Source organism: Phoenix dactylifera, chromosome 3 (assembly GCF_009389715.1).
Source record: "Phoenix dactylifera cultivar Barhee BC4 chromosome 3, palm_55x_up_171113_PBpolish2nd_filt_p, whole genome shotgun sequence".
Classification (NCBI taxonomy): Eukaryota; Viridiplantae; Streptophyta; class Magnoliopsida; order Arecales; family Arecaceae; genus Phoenix; species Phoenix dactylifera.
Window position 1 is genome coordinate 3032745 of NC_052394.1, and position 13192 is coordinate 3045936.

A 13192-nucleotide genomic window follows, 5' to 3' on the forward strand; every position below is an offset into this window, starting at 1 on the left:
CCGGTCTGATTCGGCCTTATTTTCCACCACGCCATTAATGGGCCAAATCGTGCCCAATTATCACATAACAGGACAAACCTCATGTCACCACCCAGGTAACCGAATTCTCCTATAAAAGGGAACCTGGGGGGAAGAGGAAAGGGGAACCAAAAGCAAGAGAAAAAACCCGGAGCTGGAGAGAACCCTCCTAGACCGGGGGAAAAAGGAAGAAAACAGCACAGACACAATTGAACACAAGATTCTGTCTTCTCTACATACTCTCTCCCCTGCTCTCTCCACATACTTGCCCCCTCTGACTTAGGCATCGGAGGGCCGGCGCCGGGGAGCCCGGCCACCGGCTTTTTTGCAGGACAGGACAGGACTGGACGCACCACCCCTCTTCGGACGCTCCCACGCCCCCCGGCGGAGGACGCAGCCAGCCGGCGCACCGCCGTCCGCCCCCTGCAGCAGCGGAGCTCCTCCTTCCCCGGCTTCGCGGTGGCCCCCGGGTCCAATTTCCAGCAACAATAAGAAAAAATAGTTGGAGGCTCCATTAAGCATAAGAACGGAGTAGTAGACCCTCCAAGAATTAGTGGATAGTTTTCTTCTTGTTTCTTTCTTCCTACAACCTTTCTTTTCTTTCTCTCTCCTCTTGTGGGCAGCTTATTAACTATCTCCTTCTTGAGATTTCTATATGAGATTTCTGAAAAACATATAGCATTTTGAAACCTTGTGCCTTCCCTCCTACTTATGATGAGGAGAGGAGTTAACCTAGGGTGAAACCCTTGGCCTTGCATGCTAACCTAGGAAACCCTAGATGTTGGCAACTTCGTCGGCTTAATTCCTAACATCTAGCGGCCACCTAGGAAACTCTGCACCTTGTGGTCTGGCACTGTAGGTTCCCAGTTTTAGGAGCTAGCAACACAGGAAACTCTAGTGGAACTCTAGTCAAGGTTCGAGTTTTGGTTTATCCGACCAATTTAATTAGGTCTAACCAGCCCAAATGAATCAATCCTATACCAAGGTCTAGTCCATCTGCTCTTGAACCTAAGTTTGGTGAGGAATGAAGAGATTTATGGAAAGGCTCAGAATGACAGACAAGTATGGAGCCTTGAGATCAATTTGGACTTTTAATCTAGTATACATTTCATCTTACTTAATAGATGTGCCACAACCATAACATAAATCTGCTTGCACATAAAATGCATAGTCAATCTAATCCCCAGTAGATAGAAGAATCTCTCTTCATGCATAGCAATTGTTGATACAATCCAGTCTATTTATCCCTTTTTTTATTGAACTGACTATTAGAAAAATATCGGTACTATCAAACCTATAGTCAATCGATTTCATGCCCATCAAAACCTTGGATCATATATTAGATGCAACTAAAAACCAATGCATGCACAGAATCAGATTTTAAAAAATATTTTGTTTATTAAAATAAATAATATTTGTGTGATACAAAAATATCTGATCAAATCATTTCTTGAATCTAGGACTCCTATGTCTAACATAGTTTTGATGATTGGACAAAACATCATAGGTGGAATCTTTGAACAATCCTTACCTCCATTAGAAACTGGTACAATAAACTAGTGTGCTCCCTACCAAGGATAAATCTAACCAATATACAAATTAGACCTTAAGTTTATTCGATCAAAATCATAGTAGACTGTCTTGCCTTCAAGCTAGGGACTACTTCCAATAGGGATGTCCCATTCCAACAAATCTAGATCGATAAAGAGGGCAATTGATGCCTCCCCCTAAGATTGACAATAGTTTTTTATTTAATACTTGTTAAAGAGGGTGATTGAGATTTCACCTTTAGATTGACTACTGTTTTGTGTAGAGTTGGGCACTGGGCCGGGCCGCCCACGGCCCGGCACGGCCCGCTTGCTACAGTGCCGGGCCGTGCCTGGCACGGCCCATTTGAGAGGGCCGTGCTGGGTCACAAGGTACTGGCCCGCGGGCCAAGCCCGGCACGGCCCGCTTCGGGCCTGGGCCGGCACGGCCCGCTCTAGGCCCGCAGGCCAAGCACGGCACGGCCCGCGGGCCAGCCCGGCACGGCCCATAAGGGCCTGGGCCGGGCTGGCCCGCGGGCCTGGCACGGTCCGGGCCTGGGCCCGGCTCGGCCCGATAAAAATTAATGCTTCATAAATTTTCTAAAAAAATTAATAAATATTGAAAACTAAGAATTTATGAATATAAAGCCACCTTAATGGTGGGGGGTTTGGCATAGACCCCTACCAGTTTATTAATTTAAATCAAAATGGTACATGAAGGGAGGTTTGGACCTTGGTCTGACCTCTAGAATACAATAAGAAACTAAGAAAGGGCCGAGGTTTGGACCTTGGTCTGACCTCCAGAATACAATAAAAATGTACAATTATAAAAAATTAAGAAATCTTACTAATCATCAGTGATTCAGTGAATCATTATTCACTCTTCAGTCTTCAGTCTTCAGTCTTCAGTAGTGTTTGTATCATCATCATCAGAGGATGTTGTATTATGTCCACCTTTATCTTGAAGTCTTGCCTCAGCATCCAACCAATCCTTGAAGCAGAGAAGCATCTCCACCGTTTCGCCTGTCATCCTACTTCTCTTTTCGTCAAGAACACGCCGACCTGCACTAAAAGCGGATTCCGATGCTACCGTGGACATCGGCACAGTTAAAATATCGCGTGCAATTGCAGACATAACAGGATATTGATTTCTAATACTCTTCCACCAAGATAATACATCTAGATTCTCTATTTGATTTTCATCATATGCAGATTGAAGATCATTTCGTAAATAAAATTCTAGTTCACTACTTAAAGATGAAGAAGATGAAGAGGAACTTGAAGCATGTGTGTGTCTTCTCTGTGCAATGAATGAAAAAATAGATGACGAACGAGAACTACTAGAAGAAGAAATAGAGGTTTGTATTTGTGTTCTAGATCCACGAATTTTTTCATCATATATAGCATAAATATCATAAAGAAGTTGTTTTACCTCATCTTTAGCAGATTCAGAATCTTGATTCATATTTTCAGAATATGCATCAAGTAAAATTAGCACGCCATTTAATTTAACTCTAGGATCAAATACAGTAGCTAAGTTATGCATAGGACATATCTTGTCCCAATACTCATTTCATTTAGATTCCATTAGGTCAATAATAGGCATTAAAACATCATCATATCTATGTTCTGCAAATTTTTGACTAATTATATATGCTTGTTGTAAAAATGAACATGAAGTAGGGTAATAAATATCAGAAAGAACATTGGTAGCATTATAAAAACTAAGCAAAAAATCTTCCAAAATTTTTCCTTTATTCCAATCAGTTTCAGACAATGTAAAGCCTAATCCACGATCATTAATATATGCACTTAATAAGTTTTTATATGGGTATGCATCATGTATCATGCTATATGTGGAGTTCCAACGAGTAATTACATCAAGTTTAAATTTTTTAAAACGTTTACCATGATTTATGCATAATTCCTTAAATTCTTGAAGTCTTGATCTTGAAGCATGAATAAAAGAAACTGCATTTCTAATTTTTGAAATCACATCTTGAATCATGCCCATGCCAGCTTGAACAGAAAGATTTAAGATATGACATGCACATCTAATATGCAGTAAATTTTCATCTAATATGGGATGCAATGAGTCTTTTAATAATGCAACAGCAGAATTATTATTAGATGCATTGTCAAAAGTAATAGACATAATTTTATCATTAATATTATATGAACATGTAGTTTGATAAATAATATTTGAAATTTGTTGCCCAGAATGTGGAAAATCAAAAGCACGAAAAGCAAGAATACGTTTATTTAATTGCCAATCATTATCAATATAATGAGCAGTAATGGCAATAAAACATTTACTACCTACAGATGCTGACCAAATATCAGAAGTTAATGAAATTTTTACATTTAAAATAGAAAGTGTTTCAATTAAATTTTGTTTCATTGCTAAAAAGTTGGTCATAGCTACTCTTCTAAATGTACGCCTACTAGTTCTTTTGTAAGCAGGTTGTAGGTTTAATTGAACATATTCTTCAAAATTAAAAGATTCACATAAACTAAAAGGTAATTCATCCTTAACTATCCATTTTACAAGTGCTTTTCTTTGATTTTCATGATTATATGCAAAATTACCTACAAGTAATCCCCCTTGTATATTAAGGGTACTTTGAGTTTGAGCATGAGAATCATGCATCCTATGACTCTCTTGATGTCTTTTTAAATGCCCTGTTCCCCCACTACTACTACAACTATAAAGTTTGGCACATTTTTTACATCTAGCTTTCCAGACTCTATCAACCATAACTCTATCAAATTCATTCCATACAGCACTAGTCCTCTTACGAGAAGAGGTTTGATCTTCACTCGGTTCACCAGTTCTAGAGGAACTAGGAACATGGGGTTGGGAATTAGTTTCTTCTCCCTCAGAAACAGGAATGCCAAACTGACTTTCCTCAAAAGATGACATATCTATGATTAATTCAAAAAATAAAAACTAACCGCAAGGAGGAATTGAGTAGAGGGTCGGAGGGCAGAGGCAGAGCCGAGATTCCGAGCTTCCTCTTGTGCTCTCAACAGAAGCGACCTTCTCTTCTCAACAGGAACCTCCTCTTGTGTAGCACTTGAACAAACTAAAAATTAAATTGCTAGAAGAGCACTTTAGAAGAGAGAAATAATAGCAGTAGAGAAGGAGAGAATGAGAGGTTTGGTGTGGTGAGAATGAGGGAGGAATGGGCTATTTATAGAAGCCCAAAAATTTTTTTTCCCAAAATACCCCTCAATTCAGCCGTTATTGGACTGTTGGAAGGGGTAAAATGAACTTTTTCCCGAAAATAGCCGTTGGAAACGGCTATTTTCCTCCCCCCTCTCCAGACGGGCCGTGCCGGCACGACCCGTCTGGAGCCGTTGCGGGCCTGGGGCCGGGCCGGGCTGGCGTTCCGTGCTGGACGGGCCGTGCCAGGCACGACCCGTTTAGTCCTTTGGCCCGGTGGGCCTGGGCCGGGCCGGCCCGGCACGGCCCGTTGCCCAACACTAGTTTTGTGTTTAAACCCTGTTGATTGAAAATTTGATTTTGAGCTTTTGATACAATAATCATTTTGTGTCCAATCTTTAGCCATATATATAGTTGCATATAATTGTGTCCAAAACAAATATAATTATATGCAAAAACTAATTATGGGCATAATGTGTGCATGTTGGGCTAAAAGGGATTGATAAAACATAAACTGCTACATTATAATAACAATATGTAAAATGATGATCAAATAAAGGACAAAGTTTTGCCTTTACTTAGCACAAATAACCTAGCATATAGATTTCTTGTCCGCCAGTTCATTCACTTTTTATCAAAAGTGAAGACAATGAATACTTAGTGAACCCAAATATGAGGACTTTGGATCCTCTTTAGCTCACTCTTAATTAGAGAGGTCTAGCTTATAGAACATCCATCATCTTTGCATCCTACAACATAAAAAATCCTTATTTAGATAGTTCACCCACTTTATCAAGGGTGCAAATTTAATGAAAATACTTAGTGAATCCAAATATGAAGAGTTTGATTTCTCTTTAATTCACACTTGAACTAGGAAGCCATTCTTCATATGTACATGAAATAGTGGCTTGTGATTGTATGAGCCTTATGCAATACATGAGACTGCATATTATACACTACATTGAGTTTGGTGCAAGAATAGATTTTTGCATGATGCATGGATGACCATATATGACCTTCAAACATATAAAATCATTTGTTTGTCTGTATTTAGTGAGTTCTTTTCTTTTTTCATAATAAATATCTTCCAAATTTGTGATTTTTTGGCTAGTTAATTAAGCCTGATGGTTGTCATTTTTTTTCCTCTTTTTCTTTTTCAAGATAATGGTTGGTGCTTGACCAACCATTTCATGAAAATGATTGGACAATTATACATATTAAACACTTGGGGAAACATTTACAGGTTTCCAAACTCTCAATAAAAGAGGGATGTAATTTTGAGGCCACATTGACAAGACCAGTTACTCTTAAGATATATTCTCTAAACTTTTATTTTTATTGAATATGGTATCTAGTGCAATTGCAATACCTCCAATTAAATTAGGATATGTTACCAAGATGAACGAGTGTCCATTATAGAGTCAAATTCATAGTAATACAAGTTGTGTTAGGAAGGTGACTTTCTAACTCTAATTGATTTTCATAGCATAAATAGTTTAGATTGTTTAAAGTTTTTATCTGAATTTAGGATATATATAAACTTGAACAAGAAATCCTTGTCTAGAGAGCAGATCCATTATTTACCAAATATTAAAACATGTTTAGAAAGGATGCCTCCTTTCTAAAAAGGAAGTACCAATTGTTATATTGTATAAGACTAGGCCATCCACTTATTTGGTGACACATGATGTGGATTCAGCATACAAAATATGCAATTAATTACATGCAACTAATTAGATTTAGGGCATCCTTCATTTCCATAAATAGCATCCCACCCATCCACCGCGCCTCCGTATAAATATCTTGTTTTTCCCCAAATATGCAAATGTATACAGCTATAGCATAGCACAGCGAAACTCGATAAGGAAGCCTTAGCCTGGAAGGAAGAAAAAAACGAGAGAGTTTGGTAATATTCTTCTCATATTGATTCTTGATCAAATCTTTTTTTTTAATTTCTTGTTCTATGAAAACTCAATGATTGTGATATTTTATTGAAAATGTGCAAATATGTATAAAATAGCACAACGAGATTCGAAAAGGAAGCCCTAACTTGAAAGAAAGTGAAAAGCTAGAAAATTTGGTAATATTCTTCTCATATTGATTCTTGATCAAATTATCTTTTATTTCCTTACTTGTTTCATGAAAACTCGATGATTGAGATATTGTATTGAACATATGGTTGAGATCCATAGATAATATGACCGATCATGCCAGAAATGAATGATCTCACCGGTAAATTTTTCCAAAAGAAAAGATTCGGTATGAAATAGATCTGATTGCACAAATTTGTTACACAAATTGCATTAATGGTCGCAAAGATTTATCGTTTTTTCAACTTTGATTTGCAAAATTGAAAGCTTATCGCTAGGGTTTTTTTTTTTTTTTTTGGGGGGGGGGGGGTGATTGCATAAATTTGTTACACAAATTGTTGATGATTGAAAAATTTATGCCTTTTATTTTTGATTTGTAGAATCGAAAACTTGTCACTAGGATTTTTCTCTTTTTTTATTATGATGGTGTATTTCTATGATTTCACTTGATAGATTTCATATGCAAAAAATTTACCACCTTTCATATCTTATCACATTAGCTATGTCTTATATATGATGGAAAAAATTGTGATCTATCCACCTAAGATCATTCCATGTAAGCACACCCAAACCTTCTACTAGTCATGATTAAAAGGGCAAATATGCCTTTTGGTTGTTTTACCTTTTGTCAAATAAGTAAACCCACTCTTTGCCGTCTTCTCATTTTGAGATTGCTTGCTCTCATTCTAATTCTAATATGATTACATAATGTTCCAAATAAAGAAAAAATGAAGATGTATATCTAGTAAGTCTCCTTTTGCTTGTGCATATTCATTTTCTTAAGTTAATTGATTTATACTACTCGTCATATTTTTTCAAGTATCATATTTTATCTTCTCTAGGGTTAACATTGATGTATTTTAGAAAAAGGTTATATTTTAAATTAATATTCTGCATCCTTTTGTTTCATACCCATCTAGGAAAGATGGATATGGAGATTGTATTTGCATATTCTTCTACTTTTATTTAATATTTTGCTCTCTTTTGTTTATTTTATCCTTTAATGTTTATTTTTTGTGTTCAAAATCAATAGAATTATTAATCAGATTACTTGTTCTGATAAAGAAGAAGATATAGCTATTTATCTTTTTTTCTTAACTATGGACTTGCAATCTATATATATATGATTCAATCATGCACAAGTATTGTATACATGTCTTAGCTAAAAGGAACATATGATAGTATACCTATTTCATTACATTTATCAAGTATCTTTCCTTATCTACAGAGTATCTTAGTCATTGACTAGGTATTTGCATGTTGTTCTTAAGAAAGACATATGGATCTCTGATAACATAATTAAGTTTTATTAGTTTAGTTAATTCCTATAGAAATGGGAAGCTTGCAAATTTTGCATTTTCCAAATGTGGACATATTAAGAGTTGTTGTCAATTTTTTAGGGGAAAAAATCTCAGCAAGCCTAGAGGGCATGCTAATGTAACTACTTCGATCTCATGTAGTCTTGCTACTAACTTTAAATTGTATGGATGACTTATTCATCTTCTTTAGTTGGTAGTAGGGTCCATCCATCTCAGCTAAGGATGAGGCATCACTAATTTGGTAAAAGAGTAAACAATTTAAAATTGTCTAGTGCCATGTGAAATTGTATTAGTAAGTAGCCAGAGGTGCTACATTTGGGTATCTTAAATTGAAAATCATGACCTTATTCTAATTTTTAAAAGTTTTACTTTTTGTAAGTTCATATTTTTTTAGTAGGTCTCTTGGTTGTTAAAATGAGAAATTTCAAAAATAGAACATTGTAAATTGATAAAGAGTCAAAAATCATGAGTTTCAAAATTTATACCCAAAGTAGAAAGAAAAATGTACCCAAAAAAAAGTAGAGAGAAAAATATTTTAGGTTGTTGATCACATGTAATGTTCTTTAGATACACTAATGCTGGCTTTGGCATCTCCATATTTAAGTCATCCCATGTGTGATACCAATTCATATGAATTACACCACTTCCTTTGCATCATGTGGCAGAAGCAATCTTTATGTGCACAAAATTGATCTCGTAAATTACTCAAGTATAAATTTTCTAATTATAGTATTTTGAAAATTTTTGTGAAATTCATGTACTACATATACCAAGCTATCAAAGTGATAACTTTAATTTTAAAAAAATATAAAAATCTCAAGATATCATGATTTTTGTACTACATTCAAATGTGACTTTACTTACGCTAATTACAAGTGGGTATTCTGGTATTTTCATGTTTATTTTTAATACCTAGAACTTATCTACCATAGTCTTTGTTTTTCTTTAATAAAAGTATATAACTTGTAACTACATTTTAAATATGTCTACTATTACATCAGGTTTTCAAACTAAGTTTAGTTTCATTTTCCTTCTCTTTTAACATGCCTTCTCCATCCCAATCTGACTGTGAAATATTTTAATCATTTCTTTTTATGTTCATTTCATGTTGTAGAAAAGAGAGTCTTCCAAATTATACTCCATATTTGTTAGCAACTTCTTATTTTATTCATTCTCCTATCTTGCTCCATGCTCCCTCATAAATTCACCATCCCCCTTAAGGAATATAGTAGGGATGCCACCATGTAGAGCTTCCACAAGTCCTGTTTCAATTCTAATAGGACTTATTCTTTATTCTGTCGAGTGTTATATTTCATGAAAAAAAGGTTAATTTGCAAACGTAAAAAAAAGTTCTTTTTGTTATGCTCCATTTCCTATCAATTACATCAAATCATATTCTTTTGGTATTTGCTATTAAGCAAAGGTTGATTAAGGTTGTATAAGGTTCAGTTTTTTTTTTCTTCTCTTGTGATATCGATCACCTAGTGTTTCAATAATGCTTTTTTTATTTTTTTTAAAAGGATAGTGGGGCCTTACTCATAAGCATGAAGGTACTAGAGAAAGTACCTCTAGACTGAGACATAGAGATGAGGTTAATCGCACCAAAACAAAAAAAAAATATTTAAAGGTGAAAAAAAAAGAAAGTGAAGAAAGATATAAGTTTTAAATATCTTCACCAGGCAATTATTCTTCATAGATGCAATGCATATCTTGATTTTTTTTAAAAAAAAAACATTTCAAGGCTCTAACTTTATCTTCTGTACAGCAGAAAATCTTAGGATTTGGATAGTGGATATATTCACGATGTTTGGATGGTAGATATATGCATGAGTGTGAATCACATAAAACCATATATGCATTATTTTCATCTTTATCTTTATTCTTCTAAATGTGTATATATTTCATTATGAGATCATTATCAACCTCAAAAGTAAAATATGAGACCATTATACATGGAGTACATGTTTTCTGAGTAATTTCATAACCCTCGGATGCCATCACCAAGAGTTTAGAGAAAATGATGGAAAATCTTAAAGCTTAAGCTTGACAATAGATAAACAAGAATAATTAGATAAACAGTTGAATTGGAGAGATTTGAGCTCATGACCTCTTGCGAATCTAACCATTGATACCATGTTAACCGACCATCTAAATCGTAAAACTTAATAGGGAAAAGATCAACAATGTATATCATCAGGCCTAATAATTTTGATGCAAAATGTGATTTATTCAAAATTCTGCTTTTGACGCTCTACATGATGGCTTGGTTTTGGGTTCAATGTTCTAATAATGATCTTCAACCTTGAACACAATCATGGTCAGGGAACATAAGATGTTTGGGGTAACCACATGAGGTTGATGTGCTTAAGGCTGCCGTCAAGCAGCCCCAAGCCTTCCAAGAAGATTACTTACGTCGGATGTCATAATCATATGACAGCAGCACATACATGCACGCACGCTAGGGAGTGAGATAGAGGCCCAAGTAGAAGAGATCCATGGGAAAGTAGTAGTTCAATATGGACTTCACTTTCAGCTTTTTTATTTTTTTATTTTTCTGAAAGAAGGTTGGCTTTGAGATTCTGGTATCGTGAAAAGGAGTTCTTGTTGATTTCTAGATCATTTACACTCTCAGTTTGGTTTGGTTGAAGAATTCAAAAATATCCATTTGCTGTTGGTTGCTCATTTGCTTGCTTCTGTGCATGAGGATTACTTTGTAACCATTTTATGGCTTCAGAGCACAATGTCTGCGTACGCTCTTGCCACTCCATTCTCCGCCCAAGGTCTCCCTGGGGAAACAAGCCGCGACCTGACTCCCCAGCAGCAAACGGCCAGGCCTAAGAGAAAGAGAAATGGACCGGGCCAGCCAGGTGAATCCTCTCTCCGTTTTCATATTCCTTGCATCATTATTTCCATTCTCGATCATTACTCACTATTTCTTTTCTTTGCTTTTTAATCTTATTTAATCCACCTGAACAACAATGCTGCTAATGGCCAATAGATCCGAGGGCAGAGGTTATATCCTTGTCTCCAGAGAAGCTACTAGCGACAAGCACTTATGTTTGTGAAGTGTGCAGCCGAGGGTTCCAAAGAGATCAGAACCTTCAGCTTCACCGGCGAGCGCACAACCTGGAGGGGAACCTTAAGAAGAGCGGCAGCTCCACGAATGGGAAGCGTGTCTACGTCTGCCCTGAGCCGAGCTGCGTACACCATGACCCAAGCCGTGCCCTCGGCGACATCACCGGCATCAAGAAACACTACATCCGCAAGCACTGCGAGAGGAAGTGGAGGTGTGAGAAATGCAGCAAGATGTACGCCACGGAGTCCGACATGAAGGCGCACTTCAGCAGATGCAGCTCCGGCAAGTTCAGGTGCGAGAAATGCGGCCAAGAATTCAGCCGGTAAGCATTGCCCTGCCGATTCCTACTCCCTCCATTCGTAACTACCTGAAGCTTGCTCCAACTCGAATGCTGTGGTTTCTTTTGACATATACAGGAAGCGCAGTCTTCTCGCTCACCAGGAAGGCTGCAACGTGGCTCACCGAGAGTACAATAATTTGATTCCACCGTATGCAGTCTATTCTCTGATTCGATGCTCGTTGATCCGAGCTGCTTGGCAGCTCTGGTTCGCAATGGACTGACGAAGCTTGCTCTTGTCGTGCAGTTTTCCTGCCGTGCCGACGATGCCGAATGTGGGAGCGAATGACGGTTCCAATGCAATTCTGCCACTCCCTACGCCGGTTCCACCGCATCCGCTGATGGCTCCACCGTTTGCCAACTTTGCTGAAGGAATGGGAAGCGTGAACGGGATGCATCGTGGGCAACCGACGGATATGCAGGGAGTTGGCGGCTTGCCGATGCGGTTCGGGGAGACTGGAGAGCAGAGAAACATGCAGGGGCTGCCGGCGCCGCCGGGGCTGCAGGCGCCGCCGGGGCCGCCGGTGGTGAATCCTTGGGGAGATGCGTTGGGAATGGGGCTGCCCGCGGACTTCATGCTGCTCGGTGGAAATGATTCCGACCTGCTGCCGGTGGATGCATGGGCTTTCATGGGTGGGAGGTGGTTCTGATGCTGTCGTTGGCGGTGAAGACCGTCGGCGAAGATATGTTCTCCTTGATCATCTGGATTTTGGACTATTGAACTTGCTTGGAAGGTTTAAATTTTTCATATTTTAGTCCTAGTTTGAATGCGGACTTCTCATCAAAAAAAAACTTTAAATGCAGACTTTTGTTTTTGGAACTTTAAATGATTTCTTATCTTAAATTTTATCTCTAATTCTTGATCTTCTTGTGGTTGTGCTGTGGGCCTTTGGGTTATCTTTTCCCATGCGTGAAATTGTGGCTTTCATTTCTTGATCCAGTGAAAGTGGGCTAGGACCCAAATAAAATAGCCCATGGCCTGATATCTTGTCCAACCTTAGTGGCCCGGCACCGGCCATCTTGAGATGGCTCTTTCAGGTTGTGCCCGGTGAGGAGGCGGAGGATTATAGCAATGTGGCACCGGGATTCGATAGCTTCCTGCTGGATGAATGGATGGAAAAATTCTTTTGAGCCTGGCCGATATCAACGAGCATTCCTTGGTCTGGATCCTATGAGAGGTTTTTCTCTTTTTACAGAAATTAATAGGCCCAAGGCTAAGTTGTTAGATGCTCGGAAGACCTAATAGGCCTGATTTCTATGAGAATATCCAAGATGAGCTCGTAAAAGGTGAAGAGCGGCGCTGTAACCGGAACGATGGAGGAGCTGGAGAAAGCGAGCAGAAGAGATAAATAATGAAAAAAGTTGGGAGGTGGATACCATCAATATCTATTATTGGGTGGTCAAAATATTTTTTATTTTTTATAAAATAATATAAAGGACTACCGTAGCTAAATTTTTAGAAAAAATAACCGATTTTTTTTTGCATGAATACCTTCCTAAATATGAAATTTTGCATGAATACCTTTCCAAACTGATATTTGCATGTATACCCCCATAAAATATGTGTTTTGCTATTCTACTTTTTTTTATCCAATATATACCCATGCCATCTAACGACGTTAAAAAATTAACGGTTTCAAATTAAGATAACTAAAATACT

At 37.7% G+C, this 13192-nt stretch overlaps 1 protein-coding gene across 1 annotated transcript; it reads left to right on the forward strand.

Moving 5' to 3' along the window:
* The first annotated feature begins 10859 nt into the window (after positions 1 to 10859).
* Positions 10860 to 12182, forward strand: LOC103711143 (zinc finger protein MAGPIE). Its single transcript, XM_008797172.3, has 4 exons — positions 10860 to 10986; positions 11118 to 11517; positions 11612 to 11683; positions 11780 to 12182. The coding sequence occupies exons 1-4, from the start codon at positions 10860 to 10862 to the stop codon at positions 12180 to 12182; spliced, it is 1002 nt and encodes a 333-aa protein (XP_008795394.3).
* The last annotated feature ends 1010 nt before the right edge of the window (positions 12183 to 13192 follow it).

What these genes read in the sequence shown, in the direction of transcription:
- LOC103711143 (XM_008797172.3), top strand. Translation starts at nt 10,860, where the DNA reads ATGTCTGCGTACGCTCTTGCCACTCCATTCTCCGCCCAAGGTCTCCCT. An exon ending in TGCGGCCAAGAATTCAGCCG is followed by an intron (nt 11,518 to 11,611) that starts GTAAGCATTGCC and finishes TGACATATACAG; the next exon opens with GAAGCGCAGTCTTCTCGCTC. An exon ending in TACAATAATTTGATTCCACC is followed by an intron (nt 11,684 to 11,779) that starts GTATGCAGTCTA and finishes CTTGTCGTGCAG; the next exon opens with TTTTCCTGCCGTGCCGACGA.